Source organism: Scatophagus argus, chromosome 19 (genome assembly GCF_020382885.2).
Source record: "Scatophagus argus isolate fScaArg1 chromosome 19, fScaArg1.pri, whole genome shotgun sequence".
NCBI lineage: Eukaryota > Metazoa > Chordata > Actinopteri > Scatophagidae > Scatophagus > Scatophagus argus.
In genome coordinates this window covers 16,634,594-16,659,827 of record NC_058511.1, presented here as the reverse complement: position 1 = coordinate 16,659,827, position 25,234 = coordinate 16,634,594, and the positions used below count along the sequence as shown (strand labels likewise).

Below are 25,234 nucleotides of genomic sequence, written 5' to 3'. Positions count from 1 at the left end.
TGCTATAATACTATTAGGAATGCTACTGTTGCACCTAGATGTGTTACAAGTATTATTATAACTACTCTGGTTACACTTAATGCTACTGCAGCCTGTCCCCATACAAAATTTGTACTAATTTATGCTAAAAGGAAAAGTGAATCGAATAATATGAAATATTGTGTACTCTATGGATCCTTTCGATCACTGCCAGTATCCTACCACAAACGCAACAAATGACACACTAGCCTGAATTCAAAGCTACATTAATCAATATTTTAATATTAACAATAGATCACATGACTATATCTAACTGTAGACTCAAACTTGCTGGTTCACTCCCATCATGCTCACCAAATTTATTTTATTTTCTTTGAGAAAGTTCTAATAAGACTGCACCAAACAGAAGATTGACAAAGTAAGTTAGCAACTAGCTAGTAAACTCTGCTTAGCATTTAACTGCTAAAGAGCTGGATATTTCCCCAGGAGTCAGTGAAGACCAAAACAGAGCTAAAAGGAGAGTGGATACTGGATTTAAATTTGCCAATTGCCCTGAAACTTGTCATAACATGAATGCTAACATTTTTCTGTGTCTGCTGGATGTGTACAGGTAAATAGGACATTTTTTGCTAACACTCAAACCAAAACATGTAGATAACAAATTAATTAATGATGCTTTAAACAAATGTACCTCAATTGCATATTATACTACCTGTATATTTTTGCTTTAATCAATGCACAATTTCACAAACTAGTAATGTCTTGAAAAAGAAACTATTCACTCATCATGAACACAATATGGTATTGTAACTTTTATGGTCACTGGTATAATCAGTTATTTATTCTACACATTTTGTACTATTGTTTCTTCTATAATAACCTATCCATCCCCATTTTAGCTGCTAAACATCTGCTGCTTCACTGAACTCTTGCACACAAAGCACACAAATTAGTGAGTGTTGAAGCATACAGTATGTGTTCAAGTGAAAGTGAGTCAGTGGAGTCCCACCTTGACATAGAGCTGCTGGAACTCCTCCAGGTTGAGTCGCCCGGTGGGACAGTCCTTCAGGAAACCCTTGTACCACTGCTTCAGCTCATGTTCGTTAAACTCTGTGTTCTTCACCAGGTCCTCCATCACTTCAGGGGTCAGCTTGCTGTTCTGTTTCCCCATTTTGCCTTCACATGCAAGCACACACACGAAAGTAATGTTTAAGCATCTTTCATTTAATACTAAGCACAATGGAGTGTTTCTTTATAAAGTCATGTTATGAATCTAAAAGTCTAGAGGGTGCTTGGAAGAATGATTTTTCAAGGCTTTAAACAGCGATTTCTAAACAACTGTGAAAGTTCAAAGCCAAGTTTCATTTAAAAATAAGCTTTAAGACAAATGGAGTGCAATGTAAACTGTTATCTCTTCTTGAAAGGGTCAGTTTGTGAGATATAAAACTTTTCTGTTCTGTCTCCCTTTGAGCAGCTGCTTGTCTTTGTGTTGATGTTTTATTCTTATTGGGAATCTAAACCTTTAATATCCTTCCAGAGTTTAGTCAGCGTTCAAAAATGTGGCAAGAATTTTATGGGAGTAGTCAATGTAGTGTCTATAATGTGAATTCCTGGGTATTAAATGTTAATCTGTAATTCTGTAGTAATCCATCCATCCATTTTCTATACCGCTTATCTGTCAGAGTCACGGGGAGCTGGAGCCTATCCCAGCCGACTACGGGTGAGAGGCGGGGTACACCCTGGATTGGTTGCCAGTCGTGGTCCAAGTAATATTTGTGGTTAAAGTGTACTGAAGCAGCAGACCGCAAGACATTGTTAAGATATGCTTGAAAAAGGTTATAATTGCAGTAGCAAGAAGAATACTTTCCACTCATGCCTTGTGACATTTGAAAGTGAACAGATTTCAATTGTAATTATAACTATTTAAATAATCTGCTAACCCCCTGCCAGAAATCCCAGTCCAACATCAAGCAGGCATTGGCAACAACCTCAAGGTAAAACCTCCCATTAATGGTAAGAAACCTGGAGCAGAACCACGAAGCATTTTTTTGTTTATGTTCTTCCCCTGAGGCCAGGGTATTTGTTGAATTGTTTGCAATGAGAGCACTGAGTATTTACACCATAAGTCATAAGTCCCAGCGACGTGACAGTGGAGGAGAAATTAATAATGCTGGTCTCTGAGTGTCCATGTCTGATGTTTTCTTGCCCTCCACAAAATCTCATAAACCCACACTGACCAATGTCGTCTTTGCCTAAACGCTTCAACCTTCTCTTCATCCAGAGCAAATATTTTACTTTGTGCTGACATTCTCACATTTAGTATTTGTTGATCACACAAACGATCTGCCAAATTAGGTCCTTGAAACAGATTTTAACTGTTACTATATAGTAACGAAAGCACTCCCGGTTGGGTTCCCTGAGAATGTAATAGAAAACTTTTTGTGCCAATTCATTTTAAAAAACTCAGTCAGTCAGTCAGTCACTGATAATCTCAGTTGTGGGACTGACTCCACTGTTGCAGTTCAGCCAAAAATATGGATTGAGGGATTAATGACAACCACTGTACTAGGTTTCCATCCTTCCCGGTTGAATAAAAAAAAGGGAAAAAAAACCTTGCTTTCTGAAAAAAATAACTTTTCTTCCTTTGCCCCAACCTCTTAAATTGTTATTTTTTCAAATGACGAGTATCTCACTTTTGAATTAAACTTTGAATTTTGGAAAAGGTAATGATGACATCTCCTAGCAGTTGGTCTGCTGAGGCTTTTTAGAGAAACTCAAGTGTGTTTTGGTGTGTAATGTCCCTTCATTTCTCCACTGGAGTTGTTTGCACTCAGCTGCCTCTGCGGGTAGCTGATGCATCTGCACAGTGCTGATGCTGCCTCTGTAAGGCTGGTATTAGTTCATTAACCAACCCGAAATTATCATTGCAAAAGATGGTGAGAGTTTCATTTTTGTAGATCTAAAATCTACTATTTTTCTCCTCCCTATCTGTAGCCCTATTCGTGTAAAAAACAAAAAACAAAAAAAATTATATCATTCAGTAATAAATTTCCTTTTTCAAGATTAAACTGCACATTTTTGAGAGGGCTTTTATTGTGGCCTACCTAAAGCACACCTGTATTACAATCATGCTGTTTCTGCAGCATCCTGACACCATGCCCGACAGGTGGATGGGTTGTCTTTTCAAAGGAACATGCTCGCTAAGATGGATTTTAACAAATCAATCAACAAGCAAATGTGCTTTACATCTGATGTAATAAGCCTTTGAACCTTTTTATATCAAGCCATAAAAAAATGGGAGTAAAAACAAAAGTGCTGAATTTATATTTTTATTCAGAGTCCACCGTTTTCAGATTGATTTTGAACCTCGTTGCAACTGGCTTCCATTTATTTCACTATGCCAGGCAAATCAGAGCTGCCTTCAGTGACCTGGAATTATTTTTGACAGATAACATCAACTTGCTGTATTTCTGCTCTTCCAGTCTGAAGCTGACTGCCCAGCTGAAAGAAATAAAGTGAAATATTTTTTCATATTTCAGTTTCAACAGATTCATTTTTTTGAGCACACCAATGAGTTTCCTAAAACGTACCCGCTCGCATCTACATTAATACAGCTCAGTAATGTAACTACGCCATGAAACACGGTCGTAAAGCCATCTGTGACAGATTATGTTAGGAGAGTCACTACAAGTTTATGCTCACCCTGTAGTGAAATAAAGGGAAACCAGTTCTTCAATGGATGGTATAACTGTATCGTATGAAAATAAAATCAAGAATAAAATGTACGGTATGCGTTACACATTGAAAATTAATAATGCAGTCATTTACCATTAAACTAGTGCCAGTTTCTTTTATTGGCAAGAATGTGAACAGGTTTCTGAACAATTTCTTCGGGACGTTATCTGGCTGGAGTTTGAGATGTGTTCCTTCATACAGGACCCACAAGGGTCAAATTATTTCAGAAAGCTGTGAAATGGAGGACTGATGAAGGTGTGTATCTGCGGTGTGCTCCTGTGTGTGTGTGTGTGTGTGTGTGTGTGTGTGTGTGTGTGTGTGGTGGATGCAGCAGTGGGTCAGTTATCTGATCTAATTTGGTTGCTTATATTGCTGATGGTGAGGGAGAAAAGTGGAGACAGAGACACATCAGTCAGAAAAATTATTCTTGATGAACAGAGAAGAGAAAGGTAAAGAAACAATTCCTCATTTCACAGAAACCCCTAGAACCTTCTCAAGCACCTAATACCCTCCCTGCAGTGCAATTTTGGAAATCATTTGTCCGAAATTGAACTTTGAAAAATTGTTTCCAGCCAGACTCGGCATGACCCAAGTTCAGCATGGAACTCAGGATTCATACGGCACTGAAATTCAGATTAATCACGCTTCCACGCTGCCTGTAAATTAAATCGACGATACAACAAATACATTCATTTATTACAAATTAAATCATTGCAGGTAATCACAAAGTATACGCTGTCCGTTTGGTAATAGGACATGTTAAATTAGTTAATTCGATAAAGGTAAACAGAAGATGCAGTTTAATGAGTAGAATCCACAAGCTGATATATGAGATCATCACAGCAGGATGTTTGATGGATGCCCAGTGAAGCGCCTTGACATAGCTGATGTTCACCAAAACACTTCTGGTAGATATTTGATGAAATCATTTAGGTTTAACAGTATTTTGGACTCATGTTTGTCAATAGCTGAATGTCATCTCATTTGTGCAAATCAAGGCCTCGTTCCTTTTGCTCTGTGTCTCCCAAAAACTGGAAAATGACAACATCACGCCCCGTCCCTCTTATGACGGGTCACTCTCAGCACAATCATCTTGACTGACAGCTTAATTCTTATTGCTAACTGCTTGCTATTTCTCCCAGCTGCGTCATCAATCGTTTTTCCTACCTACTTTAGATGAAACCAGAAAAGCAGCAATATGGGGTGCTGACTTTGATGAATTTACTGTTGGTTTACTGTTAGACTAGAAAAATGGTATTCGCGGGGCCTCACTGTTAACTGTACAATACTTTATTCACTGATGTTTGCGAAACTGGATCATGTTTTATGGAAACCATATTTCTCTGGTTTTCCCTCTCATGTCTTCTGGCTGCCAGGCCTGGTGGTTTACAGAAGCTGTCAATCAAGGTTCAAAGAGGGTGTGATCGCAATGCAAGTGACCAATCACAAGAGGGCCAGTGCCTCCCTTGATTTCCACCAATAATCTGACAAAAGTCAGACTGATCCCAGATGCCACCCGACCCTCACCAAACATTAACAACATAAACATCCATCCATCCATCCATTCATTTCCTGTACTCACTTCATCCGTCAGGGTCGCGGGGGAGCTGGAGCCTATCCTAGCTGACTACAGCGAGGTGGGGGGATACCCCCCGGACTGGTCGCCAGTCAGTTACAGAGCTACAGAAACATGTCTTTTAAATATTTAAATATTATATGTTATTATATACTATCAGAGCATTTTTATTACGAAATGGTAGAACTAAGTTCTTTGGGGAGGCGGGGTGGAGGGGTGTGTTCCTGTCTGTGTTTGACTTACAGCAGCTGACAGACAAACAAAGCAGTCATGGAAGGACAGCGTGTTGTTTGAGGTATTGATGAATAAGTGCCACACCAGCATCTAACCGGGCCAAAGTGACATTTGCAGGTATGTTTACATGCTGTTAAATGTGCTGCTGGTGAATGTTGGTTTGGTGGCTCGTTCAACAAGCTGAGGTTCAGGTTAAGGCGTGTTTTCATGCATGTAAGTTAGGTAAGAACGAGGCTTTAACAGGAAATCTAGCGTGGATTGTTCAAAGTCTGTGGCTCTGGTGCTGCAGGCTGCTATCTGGCTGAGTGGTCTGTTCTGCCTATGAGAGACCCCCCACCCCCTTCAAAATAAACAATCTACCACAACAGATTTGATAAGGGATTTGAATGATCTCATGCTTGATTCGGATTCACTGAATGCTACTAGCTGCTCTCTTAAAGGCAAAATAACTCTGTTTTTTTAAGATGACACCTGCAGTTATGAACACGTGGTTATGGTTTAAACAGTGATGTCTGAATTTGACAGCTAAAGGCCAGCCTTTTCTTCTGTGTTTAGTGGTAAGAAACATCCTCAGTTACATGCAAAAAGTATTCCAGCGCTGCAGTCACTGTGAGGATGCAGTGCACACTGACAACAACGCTCTTCTGTTAAAATACACTGTAGACTGTCAAACAGGATGAGCTGAGTCTGAAGACGGCTGCTGTAGCACGAGACAGATGTGTCCCGAGAGAGATGTGAGCACAAGATGCATGACAGTCTTGGCATTATGTCACCATGTAGATGTGTGTGCGGGCCAGTGTGTATATGCATATGGGCACTTGTGTAATAGAAAGTACATACATTTGGATTTATAATGCATGCATGTACAGTATGTGAATGAATGCATGTGTTTACACTTAAAGTGTTTATAATGTATCTCCCACCAACCATAATTGCAAGGGTGTATTTAGGATTGCATGAGTGTTACTTTAACTTAAAGGATGTTTGAGAATCTGTGCACACTTTGCATCCCAGAACTACAGGAGTCATTAAGAATTAAGCTTAAGTGCTGCGTTTCGAGCACATTATGAGCATACTGTCTGAATATGATGCTGCACCGCACACAACATGGAGAACCTCTGAGGAATCGATGTGTTTTTGATGAAGGAGACAACCGTATGGAAGTGGCGCTACATGTTCATTTACTTCTGATACGTTCACAATGTTCTTACAGTAGCTCACATTGCTTTATGGTGAAAGTGTTGCTCATTAGTCTGTCTTCTTTCATTCACACAACAAGCACGAGTGCTGAATCTGCATCTGTACTGTGTCAGTGTGTTGTCAGTGATGCAGCTTTACGCCACAACGTCAGCTGTTTTTCCATATCATACAATGTTAAATCTGGGCCTTATTAAAGATATATTATGTAACATTTCCAAATTAAAACATCTCTCAAATGCTTCAAACAACTTTCAAAGAGAAATACAGATTTTTATTCAAGCTGACGGGGTGTTTCATTTGATCGCCTGTCGCTAAAACTTCCAGAGGAGTGTGAGGAAGTCATGACTATAGGTAACATGAATATATCTTTAAAACATTACCTCGACTGTGAAAGTTTCTGAGTCATGTCAGCAGTGGTGACTTTTTAACGTTAAAAAGAGCAACTCCCATGATCCTGTGCTACATAGCCCTTCAGTTTGTTTTTTATCAACCAACACCTAGCATCAGTGATTACACGCCATGCTTTTGCGAATTACAAAAATAACTTATATAATAAGATGTAATAACTTTTGGTCTTTGTTAAAGAATTCATCGTGAGTGTTTAATTCATGGCGTACACAAAAGCACCACTTAAATAAGTCACACATCCCCCGCAGCTTGCTTTATATAAATCCTGCAACTGCACAACCTTTAAAGTGACGCAAGTGGCAACATGGCGTATTGGAGCAATTTCAAAACATCATCTTCCTCCACATTTTATAAACATGCTTTTCAGATACCTCCACCTTGAACTCTTTTTTTGAGTTATTTTATAACCAGTCGTGCCATTAGATTTTCCATATACCTGGAATTCATGATTTCATGATCGTATTTATTTCCCATACTATTTCTTCTAATGTCAGTGCTTTCCTAGCCATTTTTCAGAACTATGTAAGAGCGTTGTCACTCTCTCGTTTGTCCCTTTAATGCTCACTCTCAATTTTGCACTGCAATAAATGAGGAAAACGAAAAAAAGCACAGGAGAAAAGTGCAGTTAAAGACGAACAAGAAGGAAAGTGTGAGTGTAATGAGGGTGTGATTTGAGATGGATGCAGAGGCATGACACGCTTGTTAGCACGAAACACTGAACCACCCTCCCCCCCTTGTTAGCTCTTAATGTTATGCATGGTAATATTTTTCACCAGTTACTCACATCCACAGAAAAAAAAAAAAAAGCAGTCAGCGTGCCAAATCAGAAAATGTCAGTGCTTAATTCTGGCAGGAAAAATGAGAGGGGCTGAGTCTCGGAGAAGACACTCTGGGTCAGTCTGCAGTGCATTGCAGAGCAGAGCACCATGCTGACTCCAGTCCTGAGTCATAGGCCTTTGTCTTTTAGTGCACTGGGGCCTTATCAGAGCCAAAAAAGAAAAATGAATCAAAGCTGTATTGACACATCACCCAAAAGGTACGGACAGACACAAAGATATATTGTCACATGAGTAATTTCACAGTCTTGTAACAACCAGCAGGCCTGCCCCAGAGCCAGGCTATTACATAACACTGTCCCTTCACCATCATTTGCCAACAGGGGATGACCTTGAGAGCCAGGCAGAGCCCCAGACAAGGGAGACAACAGCAGACAGGAACAATGCAGTTTAAGGGTCTGATTCAGGTAAATGTTGTAGATTTCCTTGTAATCCTGCTGCCCTTATTGTCTACAAATGTGTGTGTGTGTGTGTGTGCACGCGCGGGCGTGTGTATGTCCAAGAAAGGTGGGGGCACAATAAGCACAGAGGCGTAGTTGGATGAGATGTGGTCATCCCTGCGGCTGCACTGATTGCAAAAAGTAGCCTCACTGAGTGTGAAGAATATGTGGGTTAGGGAGACACACCACACCCCCATCTTCCTCCTGAACACGCGCGCACACGCACGCACACACACACACCACATCAGCACCAGTGCTAAACTACAGTAGGATGCATCCTGTCATGCCACAAAGATCCCAAAGTCGTTTAATCAACATTATTCACAGTCTTAGGAAGCCTGCATAAACCGGCCGTGACCGATGTTGATTTGTCTGTCTTTACACTTTTGTTGCTGAGTGGAAAGCCTGGTGTGCGTGCGTTTGTGTGTGTGTGTGTGTGTGTGTAGGTAGTCAGAGTAGACCCAAGGAAGACACATCCATGTTTTTCTAATGCTGACAAGTCGCGTGCAAATGGCATCAGAAATTGATAACACAGCTGTGCAGTCTATAAGGATCAATTATATGTATCCCTATTGTAACTTGGGTGTCATTAATATGGATGCCAATAAAGCCATAAATTAGTCTTGTGAACCAGAAGGATGACGCACCAGGTTGCATCATGCAGGAAAATATACAAAATATATAGAAATTAAGAACGCATAAAAGCGAACCCTTCAATACATCAGGCTGCACGGAGCATCCGTCCTACCTTGTGAGAGTGCGGAGTCAACGGGAGAAGTCCGGTCTGATATCTGGAGTGGTCAGAACAAAAAAACCTGCGGACGGAAAAAAAAAAAAGAAGCGGTTCAAACGTCTCAAGCTGCTCTTCTGTCGAGCCAGTAATAGCTTTAGATGTCTGTCGTGCGTATTGTTTTAGTCTGTGGCGTTTTTATTTTATTTTTTGTTTTTTTGTTGTTTTTTTTTTGCGAGAGAAAAGTCAGCCTCGACTGATAGTACGCGCTGCGGGTCCGTCGGATGATGCTGAGCACACTGCTGCTGATATACTGAGAGGAGGAGACAGATACTGACAGAGGCACACACACACACACACACACACACACGGAGAGAGAGAGAGAGAGAGAGAGAGAGAGAGAGAGAGAGAGAGAGAGAGAGACGAGTGCATCCCGGTCTCTCCTGCTCCTGCTGTATGGTGGGATATTACAAGATGCTGTAAAGAAAAATAAGAAATTAAAGGCAGCTAAGGGTCACAAACATATAAACTGTTTCTTACCTGACCTCCATATGCGTCTTCCAGCGCATGAAACACGACAAACTAAGCAGTTTTAATCTGGTCAATATGGGACACAGATCCACGCAATGAATGGTAGCTAGCTAAAGCAGTAAGATAAACTGAAACCGTCTGCTTCTTTCAGCGGCCCTAAGTTTCGCGCCACAGGATATGACAGGCAACCTGCTTAATGCTAAACACATTAAAAAGGTGAGTGACGGGAGTAACAAAGTGCATTTAAAAAGTACAATGTATGACTAGCTTTAAATGTCAACCAATATCAAAGTCAGTGGGCGAAAGTAAGGCATGATGGGTATAAATACAGTTAAATAAGCCAGCTGCGAACTTCAGCCATTGTAAGGTATGTAATGATAAAATGTCATTTTAACTGACTGTAAATAGCAGGTACTGGTTTGAGTTGTGAAAACGGGGTATACAATAAATTCACGCGTTTCTGAAAGGGTAGTTTGTATTTAGCCATTTGAACTGGCACCCTGGCTAGCTTACTGGCCCAAAGCCATCTTGTTTTATTATGTACCAACAAAGCTAACTTCAACAGTTAGCTTTAAACATTTTTCGTGGAAAGGTTAGTTTAAGGAGGTAGCGACTTGCCACTGCAACGTAGGTGACACAAATCAGTCAAATTTAAGATCAAATATCTATTATTATGCAACTAAGCAATTGCCTTGGTGAACTGTCCAAGCAGAAAATACAGAGCAGTGACTTGTGTCGTTTCAGAAATATCACTACTTCATATGGTGAAGTTCACAAGTATGGTTTCCTACAAAGCATAGATACGACAGTTTTATGTGGTGTCATTTTTTGTCATGTTTTACTGTAGTGTTTGATCTTTCAAATGTAGTTCTGCAAATCTCATGCTATAAGCAAAAAAAAAAAGGAAATATTTTTTTACATTTTTGTGAGTATGGGCTAACACATAGGTTTATTCTTCCTCCTAGCTTCTGGTTATGTTATATGCGAAGCATGAGGGTGACACAGGTCTTTCCCTACAGAAGATATTTTTGCATATCACAGTAGTTAAAGCTCAGGTGTAAATTAAATAAATGATGACTGAATTCCATTTAGCTGCTTTAATTTCAGGTATTATTCATCTTGGCTCACTGTCACACTGCCATGTTTTGCCAGAACATTTGAATAAAACTGAGTTATAACACCTTTTATTTTCCTACTATGACAAGAGACTGCATCTGATGTGAAAAAGGCCTGTTCTGTTTGACGGAAACTGATGCACAGCAGTCCCTCACTGGGGTGTTAAAGGAGGGAAACAACAGTACAGTGACAGTGCTACAGCACCATCTCTTTATTATGTGCAGTGAATCAGCATCATGCTGTGTAACAATCTGTTCTGCTATAGGAAATCCACTCACAGAATATCATGTTGTTGTCTCCTATATTTTCTTCAAAGGTGTGCTGTGGGATTACTTCCGGGATTTTTTAACTGCGGGTTTGGTGTAAGGTGAGTCACTGTAGCCTTTACAGCACTTGGGCAATTACAGCAATACAGATGCAAATGTGGACTGTAGTATAGGCTGAAGTTTACAAGGCTATCTGATCAGTATTGCTTTTTGATTCAGTGTTCACATCAAAGTTGTTTTTATTTTCAAGGTCAAGCAGATAGGAGAAAATGGATAAAAGTCCACAAGAAGATGTCCAAGATATCAGTCCACAAACTGAGAGAGCACTTGCTTTTCCACTCTCCCCCAAACGTCCAAGGATAGACTATACAGTGACAAACAACCACAGTGGGAAAACCAGGGTTTTCTTTCCAGAGCTTTTGACATTTCTGAAAACCATTGACTCCCAAGCATCAATGAGTATGCTGCAAAAGAATTCCAACCTAGTGTGCACAGCAGAATGTGGGTATACTGAAGATGAAAAACCTCATGAGCAACAATATGCTAAATTAATTGACACCTCTGTTACTAAGGTGACCACCTTACATACTGATGTGGCACCTGCAGGATCATCTAAAGTCTTCCCACCTCTGGTGAAAGATGAGCAGCCTCAGTTTACTCAAAGTGACAAGCTCAGCTCATACCCGCCAGATGATGCAGGTGGGGCATTAGCAGAGCCTCACACTTCGCAAGATATCAGCGCTGACATGTCCACTCATCCTGATTGCAAACGACAGCGGGAATCACTTGAAGAGGAGCCCCCTGGTGGTTGCAATCCACCTGCTGGAAATGGCGAAGATGAGAAACAGGTACGAAATCGTGTTAGTCAAATCCAAGCATTCACCCATAGTTCAAGTGATGAAGAGATCAGATGTCAGTCTGGTTGTGCTCATGAAGATATGGTACATAACACAGCTTTCTGTAATACATGGAGACAGTCTGCTGAAGCTGAAGACCGCAATCAGGAGAAGGACAAGCATGAGAATGTACTTTTCAACATGGAAAAAGAAGAGGGTAACAGTCCCATATCTTCCAGTTATTATGCAGGCACAAAGTCATTGTGCTCAAATCCTGAAGAGGATTTGTCTGGCAAGTTGACAGAAGGTGTCAATACTGCTGAAAAAATATTACATTTGCAGGTGTGTGAAAATGAAAATGTTACCGTTTGTGATGAGGACACAAAAGGCCAAGTTAATGAGAATGGCCTGAGCAAAAAGTTCATCCCTTCTGCGACCAAATGTGCTGAGGGATCGGTTGTTTCCTTTCATGTGGTATCAGCCAGAAATACTGCAGCTGAGAATGTGAGTTTTGAAGCTGATGGCTTCTGTGGAGCCAAAGGAGAACATGCTACTGGCAAGATGTTAGCCAAAGCTCGGAGTGAAACGGCTGATCACACAACAGAGACTCCAATGCCGACAAGAATCAGTCAAGAGCCTGCTGAAGGAGATAATGATGTAGGCCCTTTCAGTGTAATTGACCCTGCAATCTGGAGTGAAACTGACAGGGAGGCTGAACAGAAACGCTGTAACTCAGAGAGCACTGCAGGTGCAGAATTATCTCCATCAGTGAAAGTCTATGACATGGAAATGCCTCTTCCACTCTGTTCTGATGTCAGGCCATCACAGGAGGTTTCAGCTCCCGGCCAGACCTGGCAATTTAATCACCAAAGCAGGACACAGCGGTTCAGAGATGAAAAAGAGGACTTATGTCAGTCATACACAGAATCACAGGATTGTTCCATCACCACAAATGAAACACAGAGAGTCAATGAAGGCAGCTGTCTCTGGAAATCCAGTCCCAGCAGCAGCCCAGAGCTTCCTCCTGCTGAGGATGGAACACAAGAAAGCCAAGACACTGTGGGAGATCAGTTAAAGGAGCAGGATCAGCCGGGCTGTTTTCTCGTCAGTCTTGACCACCTGAAGGTGCTGGAGGTTGAATATTTACAGACTAAAATTGCCAAAATGGACGAAGCAGCTGAGATAAGAGGAAGAGAAGAAATGACGAGTTTTAATGGAGAAAATAATAAACACCGGGAGTCAGAAAACTCAGTGGACTTTGCAAAAAGACTTCATCAAAATGAAAACCACAAAGAAGACTCAGTTGAAATATCAAAAGGTGAATGCCTTGATGGCTGGACACTAGGTGAAACAAGTAAATTTGGCAACAAATTAACACATATTGATGAGTTGGGAAAAGACCTTGAATGCCCGTGTGATCACCCATACAATCCTATAATTCCAATAATTGAGGTGACAACGGAGGGCAATGAAAGAACTGTACAGGGTAACTCAGCGATACCAGTGACCTCAGTTGATGGTCATCATCAGCAGCAGCATCCACAGAAGGGAGACATGACTGAAGCGTCACCTGATGACTGTATCAGTGAATGGAAAGAGGGCAGTGTGAGTAAACATGGCAACAAATTAACCCCGGTTAGTCAACACGAACAAGGAAACAAGCTCAACTGCAGAGCTGATTACCAACACAAAGCTGAGACGTTCATAGATGAAAGTAAACATGACGTTTTGGCTTTCACTTTACCTGCAACTAGCGATGGGGTTGTGCCAGGCCCGCATGAATTAATCCCTTCACAAACTGCTGACAACATTCCTACAGCCCTAATCTGTGGTGACAGATTTTCCCCATCTGTTTTCACCTTCTGCAACCATGTGCTGGCGGGGTTTGACACTTTTGCAAAGATTCAATTCTCACTAGTTGATGACGGTGTTGATGCCGGCTTGAGCAACAACCCTCTCCTGACCAGCCTGCCTGGGCAGCTGTTGAAAACACCCCAGAAACAACTTCACCACTCCATACCCGAAGCAGAGAGCAGTACGCATGAGGAGGTACCAGAAGAGGAGGAGGAGGGTGAGGAGGAAGTGGGAAGACTCGAGCGTCGCACTGAGAACATGGCAAATGGATTTTATGGCAGTGATTACAGTTATAATGAGCTCCCATACTTTATCTCAGCAGCAGATGTTACTGCTCCTGGAAGGACAGAGCAACAGCCTAACAGTGAATCAGCCTGTAATTGCTCTGGGGGTGTCCAGGATGTCTTAAACCAACAGTCAAAGTCTTCCATCGCTGCCCCTAAGAGTGACTGTCCAACCTCGGATGTGAACAACAGCCCCAATTTTCTGATGAAAAACCAGTTTGACAGGGTCTTGAAAGAGCTGAACTTGTATTTTCATATCAGTATGAATGAATTTGTGAGCCACAGCAGAGCACCGTCGACTGAGCAGTGTAGTGATGTGACTGCAGTCTTGGAGGATGACACTTCAGACTGCAAAGTGCAGTTCAGCAGACCAGGATTAAGACACCACAGAGGCACTTCTTCAGGTAAATATAAACAAAACAGGAACACTGTGGGTTTTTACTGTGCAGCATACAAGTCATTTGACATTATTGGTTAAAGACTGGTTCCAGTAGTAGTGACAACCCCCATGATGTACATATACAGTGATAAGCATGTTAGAAATGTTCCTATAACAATTCTGTTTAATTGGCTGCACCTTATTCATTAACTAATGTGACTGTAATATTTATTATGTACCTTTCTTCTCTTGCAAGTACACCCTTTAAAAGAAGAGAGAACTTTGAATTATTAAGAATATTCAGACAATGGATATGGATTGTGAAAAAGTATTATCCTAAATAAATGAAATTTTAAAAAATGATATAGATTATAATGTTTCGGAAAACGCTGCTAGTTTTTCTGGCATCTTGTTGGTTTCATGTTGGTGACGTTCCCTGTCAGCAGGAATGATCAGGGTTATGTACAAATGGTATCCATTGGTATCCATTTTCACATCTAACTAGTACTACGAGTATTTTCCCAAATGTAAAGCTATTATTCATACCCACTGAAGTATGGAATCTACTGTGTGTCTATACCATGCTGCTGGGACAAGAAATGCTCTTTAAAATAAGTCAGCATAGGACTTCTCTTCAGTTTTCCCAAGTGAACTACGTCAAAGCATTGGTCAGCTTAAGTCAGAGTCTGAGTCAAAGACAAACACTTTTGTAATATTTAATAACTTCCCATTAACCATGAGGCTCGAGAGCAGGCCGCAAGTTTTTTAATCGCCTTTATTGAAACCATGATTTGATGCCAGAAAAACACAAAGGACCATGGTCCATGTCTTTACGTGTTCCGGCTTCCCTTTGTGTTACATGTCTATTGTTTGGGTGGTGCTTATGAAGACCACAGCCTGGATACGTGTGGAGGTGATCCAGTGGTTTCTTGTACACCTGGCAGCGGTGATGGCGAGCAGGAGGTACCCCTCAGCAGCCGCCTGAGCCAGGAAGAGTCTGTGTACACTGCAGAGAAACACAGAGGTTTGTGGTGTTAGTTCAGAAAATAAAAGACAACAACAATAAAGCAAAGTGGCTCACTAATCAGTGTTGATAAGGGATGAAGCTAAATTTGAAGTAAAATATTGGTTCTCTCAAGCAGAAAACTCCTTACGAAGAATTAAAATGTCTAACGAGCCTGAATAACATTACATGGCAACAGCTTAATTAGAGCCGACTCTTCTTTTATTCCATTGTTTTTGGTGCCGTGTGGTTAACACTGTTTTTCCACAGTGTTGGGTGATAGATTTTTAAAGGTCAGCTAGGTTAATCCAGTGAGGAAATACAATTACTTTTATTGATTTGTCTTTTCAAATTGACAGAGCTTCCTCTCATGAATGTTCAAATATTCATTTCACTTCTCCAATAAGCTGCAGCGGAACGATAACACCACCATGAATGCAAAAACATTGTTTAAGGGTAAACAGAACCGCAAATAAAACAGAATTAGCTGGTCCCTCCCGACTATCTCTCACTGTTTCTTTCAGAGCCCCAAGAGATGGAGCAGAAAAGGAAAATGTGGTCTCCGTCCTTCATGTGCCGACCATTCTTGGAACAACTGAGCCACAGTGAGTTTCATATTGTGATGGCAGAAAAAGACTGAAAATCCCCTGAGCTTTTTATTGATAAGAGACTCTTTTGGTTAAGAGTCATGTTTGTTTCAAAACGAATTTACACCCAGCTGTCCATTGGAATCATTTGAATTTAATGTTGTCATGACTGTCACAATGATGTGGATCAGTCTATTGTTGTATTTTTTAAACTCCTCATTTTGCCGGTTTCCGTTGCACTTTGAACCCCACAGTGTCTGCTGGGAGGCTGGGAAGTGGGCTGGTGGGCTGATGTAGGAAAAAAAAAATCAGTCCAACAGCATGACATCTCTGCACATTAAGAAGCACTATGTCTGACTATCCTGTCAGTTTTAGTAAAGACACTGAAAGCATTAAGAAATTGCAATTTGTCCATTTGTTCTGTTCACTCTTTATTCTTTGCAACCATTAATAGAAAAGAAAGACCAGAATGATCTATGGGGCTTTGGGACATGCAAGTCTGGCGCAAACTGTGTTGTTGTGGTTTTGTGTGCAGGACCACCAGAGCAACCCAGGAGACTGGAGCCTCTGATAACGTGCACACGGCCAATACGGGTCGGGCTTTCAAAGAGAGCCAAGACCAAACACCTGCACCCTCCCCACCCCTACAGATGAACATTAGAGATGCACTCCAGGTGATGCACATAAGTGTAACGATGTTGTTGTTATTTTCTGATTTACAGTTTATGGTGCACGATTTTCTCATGCTTTTGCTCTTTCTCTGTAAGTGCTTCTGGTTCCTGTACGTTTTAACTGCCCCTTTACCCAGGGAAAGGGAATCCACACCCTGTGGCTTCACATTTACACATTAACTTGCCTCCTCTCACAGGAGGTTCATATATAAGCACAGACTGCGGTGACAGTGTTTTCTGATGAAAGAAAACCTGCTTCCTGTCAACATTTCCTGGTGGAAAAAATTTGCTGGTTTTAAAAATATTTTACTCAATATTTATTTATTTATCTGTTTAATTATTTGTTTTTTTCCAGCCATGATTGTTGGTTTAAAAATCTCAAATATAAACTTCTAAATTAATATTTGTATGAATGACTTATAATATATTAATAAACTGCTATTGATAAGTACATAGTAATATAATGACATTTTTGTGCTTTTACTTTTTATTCAGGTTTGTTACATATAACTGGCCCTAATGTGTTTGACTGTAGGTGTATGGACACAGCATTCTGGTATCTTTTCTTACTGCTGTGTTCTGTGTTTTCACCTTTAAACGGGTCCACGTGTACTGGATGCAACAAATCCTTGAGCGGTTCTGTGGGAGGTTAGCTGGATTTGGATTTTAAAATGTTCTCCATTGAATTAAATCACATAATTACATACAGAATGTGTCTGTCATTCCTCTGCCTGTAGGTAAAACATGTTCATTATTGTGATTAACAAGGAGCAGTTACTCACTTTACACAATTTAAGACGTTCTTTTAAACTTACATTACATTCAGGCTTTTTTAACATCTTGGTCAGATAAATATACTATTTGTTTATTGTAAGAAACAGAAGCATTATAATTTTGGTAAAATGCTGCCAGCACTGCAGCACACCATAACAATAAATATTCCTGAGCTGATAGCAAATCCATTCCTCCGTAACTTTACACTGATAAGACTGTGGTTGCCAGTGTCACAGAAATGCAGTTTACCTTATTAAATGCTAAGGGTAGATTTCCAGATGCAACAGGTAGCCAGACACTGAGCTGATTTTAACATGGACTCAGCGCTTGCTGTAGCGGCTGTAGCTGTATACCTGACACCTCATCATCGGTTTATAACAATGCTAGCAAGACTGTTGTTTACCTGCTTTGTTTACCTGCCATCCGCAGCTCACTAACTGTGAACTAAATAGTTTTGTTTTGATTGTTACGTCTGACTGTGTTTTCTAGAACATGGAGTGCATGTTGGAGACACATCGAGTGGGTGGAGGAAAGGAAAATGACAACCTCACTGAACCTGTTTAAATTAATACGGTAGCCATAATGTGAGCGCTTACTTCTGTTCACTTATTGTTATTCCATGCAAATTCCAAATGATTAAAACAGAAATTATTACAGTATTCAAGATGAATTAAATTAGCCTGTAGTTGCCAGTAGCTTGCTCATTAAATCTGCCCTTTTAATAAAACAAGTAGAAATCACATTGCATATTTTGTTTAATAATGTGCAATTAGGATTTTTCTCTAGCACCAATCGTTTCTTTCTTGTTAGCAGGAGTTCCCTCAGTGAATTTAATCAAAGCAGTTTGACCAATTTTGTATTCACTAATGTTTAACAGGACTTTGGAATAACATTTTTTTTTCATATCCTGATCACACCTCTCAATCAAAATGGCAGGATTATTTTTTTCCTCAGTAAATAACTGAGTTTATTTGAGGAGCATTTTGTTTCAAAGAGCAAGGTGCCTCAGCTGGCTGTCAGCCAAGTACATATCAAAAAGAAACAACGGCACGGTATGGCTTTCCAGAAATAATTGGATTCAGACGCTACACATTCAATCTGCCTTTTTAATCAGGCACAGGCTGTGAAGGCTGGGGTAGCTGAATTAGATTTTTTATTTATTTTTTTTTTCTGTTGATAATGATTTTGTCAGCGCAAGTTGTGTCTGATCCGTATTTGCCCAGTTTGTGTGCTGATATGTTGAGGGGCTTAATCCTCTCATAGATATGGATATTTTCTTCCCTTTAGACGAAAACTTCCTCTGCTCAGTCGTGGGTAATGACTTTGTTATTCCTACAAACTGCCAACTTCTTCATACATTATTAATATATCAATTTCTATTATTCTAACAACTTAGCGTTCCATTCACTGTCTTTAATGAGAACGGATTTCCATCTGCAGTTGCTGGAACAGTATTTCTTCCATTGTTATTTCTTACTGATTACACACAGACCAGTAAACTTTACTTGAAGTGCGGTGCGGTGTGATACTTATGCACTATTCTTACATAATTGTAGCATTTCAGAATTAAAGCATGATGAGGCCTCACCACCACGCATTGTAATGAGAGTGGGGAATTAATTCCAAACAGTTTTACAGTTAATGAACCAGACTATTATCATTATTATTATGAGGATCTATTCTAAAAGTGTGTTTGCTCTACATACTGTACCGTAGGTTCCTGTTGACAGTAAACTTTGGAAATACAGAAACTGCAGTGGCTAAAGGAAGAAAATATGAAAGAATTATTTTTTTAAGGAGAACATATACACCGATCAGCCGCAACAAGCTTGATATTTTGCAGGTCTCCCTGCCAAAACTGCTCTGACCTGTCATGGGAAGGGACACGGGACCTCTGGGGTATTCATTAATATCCAAGCATCATAAAGTTGGATCCTTTGGGTCCTGTGCGCTGAGGGTAGGGCCAGCAGGCCAGGTAGGATTTGGCTTGTTCCAGTGCATCCCACAGATTCTCAGTCAGGAGGGATCTGGACAGTCTGAAGAAGAAGAAGAAGAAGAATCAGCTTTATTGACAGTATATATATTTCTACATACACACACTGAATTCGTCTTCTGCATTTAACCCATCCTTAGTTGAACACACACATGCAACACCCAGCAAATTACATGCAGTGAAACACACACAGGAGCATCAAGCGCCCAGGGAGCATATTGGGGCATTAAGTGCCTTGCTCAAGGGAACATCAGCCAGCTAATGGAAGGGGGGAGCATTTCTCGCATTAATCACTCCACCACACCCAAATTTTTCCTGCCCGTCCGGTGGGGGAATCGAACCGGTGACCCTCCGATCACAAGCCGCTTCTCCAACGGCTGCCCCGCGGCTGAAGGCTGTTGCAGTGGTCCTGGGGATGGGCAGAGTCAGTGACAATGCATCCAATAGTTGTTAGATACTGTACAGTCATTAGACCTATGCCATCCATAAAAAAATACAAGGATGTGCATGAATCTTTAAAGACATGTTATTATTAAATATGAAACATTTTTCCATTTGTTGCCTTAAGGAAACAGCGGGCAGATGGTCTGCTTGTTAGGATAAAGCCAGGTTTAATGATGATCTATCATGATGTAAAATGATGCCTCTGGTCCATGTTACAGCTGTCTCCTGATATTCATTGGCAATAATTGAAACTGAGAAATTCAGAATCAGAATCAGAATTCCTTTATTTATCCCCGAAGGGAAATTGTTTACAGAAATTGTGACATTTTATGGTCTAAAGGGGTGATGACCCTAATTTTTTCCAAAAAACAATAACAAAATATCTTTCCTCCGAAAACATAGTTGATGCAGTGGAAGGATTCTGTCCCCTGTTATATTAGATGTGATATTAGGTTTCCTCAAACTTGTATCTGCTGCTTCTCTGTAACATGAAAGAGACATTACTGCCTTAGAAATGGCAAAGAGGCTTCAAAGACTCCAGTTGAGTCAGAAGTTATTTCTTTTTATCTTTTAAATTTTTTGCAAAATTACTCCTCCCCCTTCTGGCAAAAGTTTCTCTGTATAATCACTTACCACAAATGATCTCCTAGCATAACCCGAGGATCCAACATGTAAAACAATACCAGAAATTAAACCTGGCAGTCATTTGCACTCCCTCGTTTTTAATATCCTCCTCACCACTAAAATTAACAGGATTAGTTATGCGCCCATTTATTTATGCACCCAAGACTGGCATTATCTCAGCATGAGAGTCCAAGTAACGTTACTCTGCTTATCGAGGGACCTTGAAAATGCAGAATACACACACTTCCTCCTCCCTGTATGCACTTTGAATCATTTGCATGGTTCCTCTGCGTAGGAAACACCACTGAGGCCTATACTTAGAAAGCTTATTACTGGAAAGGATAATTAATGGGCTAACAAGAGTGCTTATTATATTGCTTTGAATTGTACTTCTTTGGCCTAGGCTTCTTGCAGGTTGTGAATAAAGAGAAAATGTGAGCGAAGCAAAAGATGTCATGAAAACAGTGCCTTGTTTCTACTGCATGTGTGAGGATAACACTACAGCTTTACCTCCGTGCTTCCACTGTTATATTGAAGACACACTGGGGCCTAAAGGTATCTGTCTGTATCAACAACCTGTTTACATTGTGGACATTGTTTCAGTACATTAGCTGCTGCATCTCTGTGTTATTATCAAAGGAGAAGCTGTCTGCTGCAGACTGCAGAATCTTTTCAAAGTTAAGAGTTTGATTTTCACCCACATTTCAGAACGCTATGTATACTGGCTCAAACGCACTCTCTCTCTCTCTCTCTCTCTCTCTCTCACACACACACACACACACACACACACACATTCGCGCACTCACACAAACTTAGCCTGCATGTATTATTTGCTGCCTTTTTCAGATCAATAGCAATCACCGGGCCACAGTAGCAGAATCAGATGATCGACTCGGAGACTAAAAATACCCTGGAATATCTATCGTCTCTGTACACTGCTGAGCTGGACTGTGATGCCATGAAAGTGACCAGCACTAAATACTTTTGATTGCACAAACATCATTTTGTGGATTCTTTTATCATAAGTGCTTGATACACTTCATTTTTAATCTGATGGGATATCAGTGAAAAGCAGCTCTGGCAGAGAGCCTGTAATGGACCAGGACAAAAATAGAGTTCAGTGGGGCTTTCATAAATTTCAAGTTGTTGAATCACACTTGATTTATCCCACCCAACATCTAAATATTTTCAAAAGTGGACCCTTTGTGGACGCTCAAAATATATCCCACTGCTGTTTAGCAGAGGTCGGCCCCTGCAGTAATCTCTGCTTTGGTGCAGGGCAGAATGAAGGGTAGCGGGCCGAGAGACAGGACAATAAGAGGATTTCACAGTCGAGTGTTATGACACAACTTTGCATTATTGTTTTGCCTGCTCTGAAGAGCTCTAATTAAATTGGCGTTGACTGGACAGAGGACCTGTCTGTGCGCCACAAACAGCAGCATCGGTTGAATACACAGGCTCCTCATTGACGCGTGGCACAGCCCAGAGAGTCACTGGTGGAGGTGGTGGTGAGGTGGTGGTGGTTGGCCGGGTGGGACAGCTGTCCTGAGGTTTTTATTAAAGCTGTGCAACAACACTGCTCTACCAATGCTTTTGATGAAGTCAGACCTGACAGTGCTGATGAATTGTTTGTTCACACTTCACACCATATGGTGGCTGAAGATTTAAAAGATTACTGTAACTCTTAGTGAACTATGGCAGCTCAGCATTTCCTATAGACAAGACCCTGAATAGTTCACTGTGCAGTGATACAGACAGATGTTAAGACCAACCACACACATTTTCACTGTAAAATCTGACATATTGCACTGTGAGATTGCTAGCAGAAGGTACCTTTTGAACTCTATTGTGGGAACTTTCGAGAGCACTATATGGTGGATAAATTTAACACTCTGTGCACCAGTCAATAGGAATTTTGAACACAAGGTTAGTGTTCTGTCTGAAACATTAGAAATTTAACCTGTGTGACCAAACATTATGTACCAAAGATGAATGGCAACAGCATGACAAGGTGAATTGTTATTCTTTGTCATTTCAGATCGTGTTCTGATTGGTTGGTTTGAACAGTATAATTGTACCAAACTTGTTGTACAGGCCTCCGGAAGAGCTTCACTGCTACTTGTCTTAGAGGTCCCTGGATTGCTACTTTAAAACATATTCCCCCATCGGCATTTTAATGATCTGGCAGAGTATGACAGTTTTATTTATGTACCCTAATGTCACAAACTTAACTCAAGGGGCTTTACAACTGCACAGCATAACACATCCTTAGACCCTTGATTCAGACCTTCGATTGGTGTAAATATAAGGCCTCATACATAATAATTCATCAAATTTTATACTCATCAAACCATTAAATGAGCCCTCCTGCTATGCATGGAAGCATTTCTATTCATTATTTTTCATCATGAATTTATTTTTCCCTTAATATTTAAATATCTGCATTTGGTCATACAAAATGAAAGCACAGAACATATTTCTTCTGAAGGGTTCCAATCATATGAGCAGTTGCACATGATTACACATATAACACACATATAATTCAAGTTTACCACAGGCAGCATCTGAAAGAGATGTGATAGTCCTGCAATAGTATTCACCTTTGCACATCCGCCAAAACTCCTTTACATACAGCACTGTGCATTTTCTGGCGACTAACTCCTTTGGTGGTTTAAATGTCAAAGGTGTATAAATTCACCGTGTAAAGCTAGAATTACCTTACTTCAAAGGTGGTTTTGGATGGGAGTTAAATGATGACTAATTTCTGTGTTTTGGCACTATAATGTAGTACAGGAAGACTTCAGCCATACAATAAATCATCATTAGGGTGCTTAACATCAAATGCCGTTGTGGGCATCAGTAAAATCTGCTGCTGAGCGATGAGGCGGATGGTTATTTTAGTGAGGCAAAGTCCACATGAGTGTGTGGAGCCTGAATCAGGGCCAGGGCCTATCAGCTAAAAGAACGTAGGTGGGGCCATTTAGTAATGGCCTGAATTAACAAGTGCCAAAATCTCTCATAATTCCATTATGGTACTTCATTACGTACATGCTCCAGTAGCGTTTCAGTCCACCCACACTCTGAACACTGGCCTTTTGTATCCCAGCTGTCTCTGGAGTTCAGGTTAGATACTGTACATTGCTATTCAGATATGCAAAATGTAAAAATAATCATGCTGTTATACATTAGAATTTGTGAGGATAGAAGAAGGAATTTGAGGCTTTGGTTGTCATACATGTTCTGCAAATCAAATACAGATTTTCGAACACTTTCACACTGGGCTGATTAAACAAGAAGATATTCAATGTGTGTGTTAGTGCTAAAGCGCAGTCACTGAGCTGACATTAAAATGAGGGGCTGTCATAAATTCACCGCACCCAGTGACTAATCGCTGTCTGTCTCTCAGCTAACCCCACAGGCATGATGGAAGAGGGCATTAATCTGCAGAGGACTAGCCGGGGAATTTGTTCCCTCATCTTAGATAACTGCACTTTGTGTTGTTACCCTGTTTTAAAACAGCAGCTCCTTTAACAAGCTGCTAATATTAAATGATAACAATAAAGAAAGTCACTTACAATAAATTAAAGAGTCAGATCACATCCTGGAGAGTCGGCCTGTTTTCAAACATCTGCTGTGGACTGACTGCCGTAGAAATTTGATAATATTTTAGATGGGAATAGCTTTGCTTCTTCTGGGAAACTGCTCACTAAAGGTTGAATGTTCAGCACAACCGTGACCACATTCAATAGGGAACTGATGTGTTATCTAAGCAGCTTTCTGAAACTCCTGTGCTGTTGCAATGAACATTTCCAAAACAGTATTATAGAATATATCTGTTATTTCACAGTACCAGTAAAATGTCATCTGCTTGTTGTAGCTGTGTGACTTGATTCACTAGTGAGGAAATGCTGCAGAGCAGAACCTTGCAAGCAAAGGCAGAAGACATGTTATTTTCTTTCCTCATTTAATCAGATTTATCGTTCTTTTCCTCGGACACCATTTTATTTTTCAAAGTGGGCGAAATGGCTCGGCACCATCCTCATGAATATGTCAGGCACACTCCTGGTGAATAATGTTGAGACTTTTTGTATGTGACCCTCACAGCACTCAACACTGTGTGCTGTCGTCTCTGTGCTGGAGGAAATTACAGTATTTGCTCTGAATTCCAACTCTTTTGGGGGGCATAAGGTCATCGCAGTGACAAATGCTAAAAGAATGCATCAAGAAATTAGGTATTTTAGTGGTTGGGCACCAGAGTGAAATACTTTTTATAAATACAAAACATATATATATATATATATATATATATATATATATATATACAATTTTGCATACAGTTCCTTCAAAGTTGGTATAAATATTCATGGTTCCCAGAGAATGAATCCTGATGATCTTGCTGATCCCATCACTTCATTTAGTGCCACAATAAGGGTGACATTTCTGGTTCCTCACCCTCAGGATGAATCATAGTTGGATGAATTACAATAACTTGTGCCTGAAAACCAAACAAATATGAAAGTCTCACATCAGCCAGAGGCTGTTGTTCAAGGTAACTGAGCCCAAATGTAATGGATACAGTCAGTGTTCAGTAATCACACCACTGTTTTGATGACACATTGTAAGCGTCTTAGCATGCTGATGCTAGTGTTTAGCTCAAAGCATTGTTGTGTCTTACTTCTGGTTCTGTGTGGAGGTTCTGTACAACCACTAGCATGGCCATAGACTCTTATTTGT

The 25,234-nt window shown here is 40.5% G+C and overlaps 2 protein-coding genes across 3 annotated transcripts in view; one reads left to right on the top strand and one right to left on the bottom strand.

Moving 5' to 3' along the window:
- The window catches only part of vsnl1a (visinin-like 1a), a 31,995-nt gene extending 22,620 nt beyond the window's left edge, over positions 1 to 9,375 (bottom strand). The window contains exons 1-2 of the mRNA XM_046373553.1: positions 9,157 to 9,375; positions 989 to 1,155 (exon numbers count right to left, since the gene is read on the bottom strand). Of these exons, the coding sequence (XP_046229509.1) occupies positions 989 to 1,150 (162 nt within the window). The 5' untranslated portion in view covers positions 1,151 to 1,155; positions 9,157 to 9,375. The remainder of the gene's footprint in view (positions 1 to 988; positions 1,156 to 9,156) is intronic.
- A 447-nt stretch (positions 9,376 to 9,822) lies between these two features.
- LOC124050745 lies at positions 9,823 to 17,190 on the top strand. Of its 2 annotated transcripts, none has more exons than XM_046373551.1 (6): positions 9,823 to 9,885; positions 11,102 to 11,152; positions 11,302 to 14,429; positions 15,294 to 15,428; positions 15,932 to 16,012; positions 16,530 to 17,190. In XM_046373551.1, exons 3-6 carry the CDS (start codon positions 11,321 to 11,323, stop codon positions 16,646 to 16,648), a joined length of 3,444 nt encoding a protein of 1,147 aa, XP_046229507.1. In that variant the 5' UTR covers positions 9,823 to 9,885; positions 11,102 to 11,152; positions 11,302 to 11,320; the 3' UTR covers positions 16,649 to 17,190. The 2 variants fall into 2 exon arrangements, with proteins under 2 accessions (XP_046229507.1, XP_046229508.1); XM_046373552.1 differs by lacking the exon at positions 9,823 to 9,885 and adding an exon at positions 9,896 to 10,036.
- The last annotated feature ends 8,044 nt before the right edge of the window (positions 17,191 to 25,234 follow it).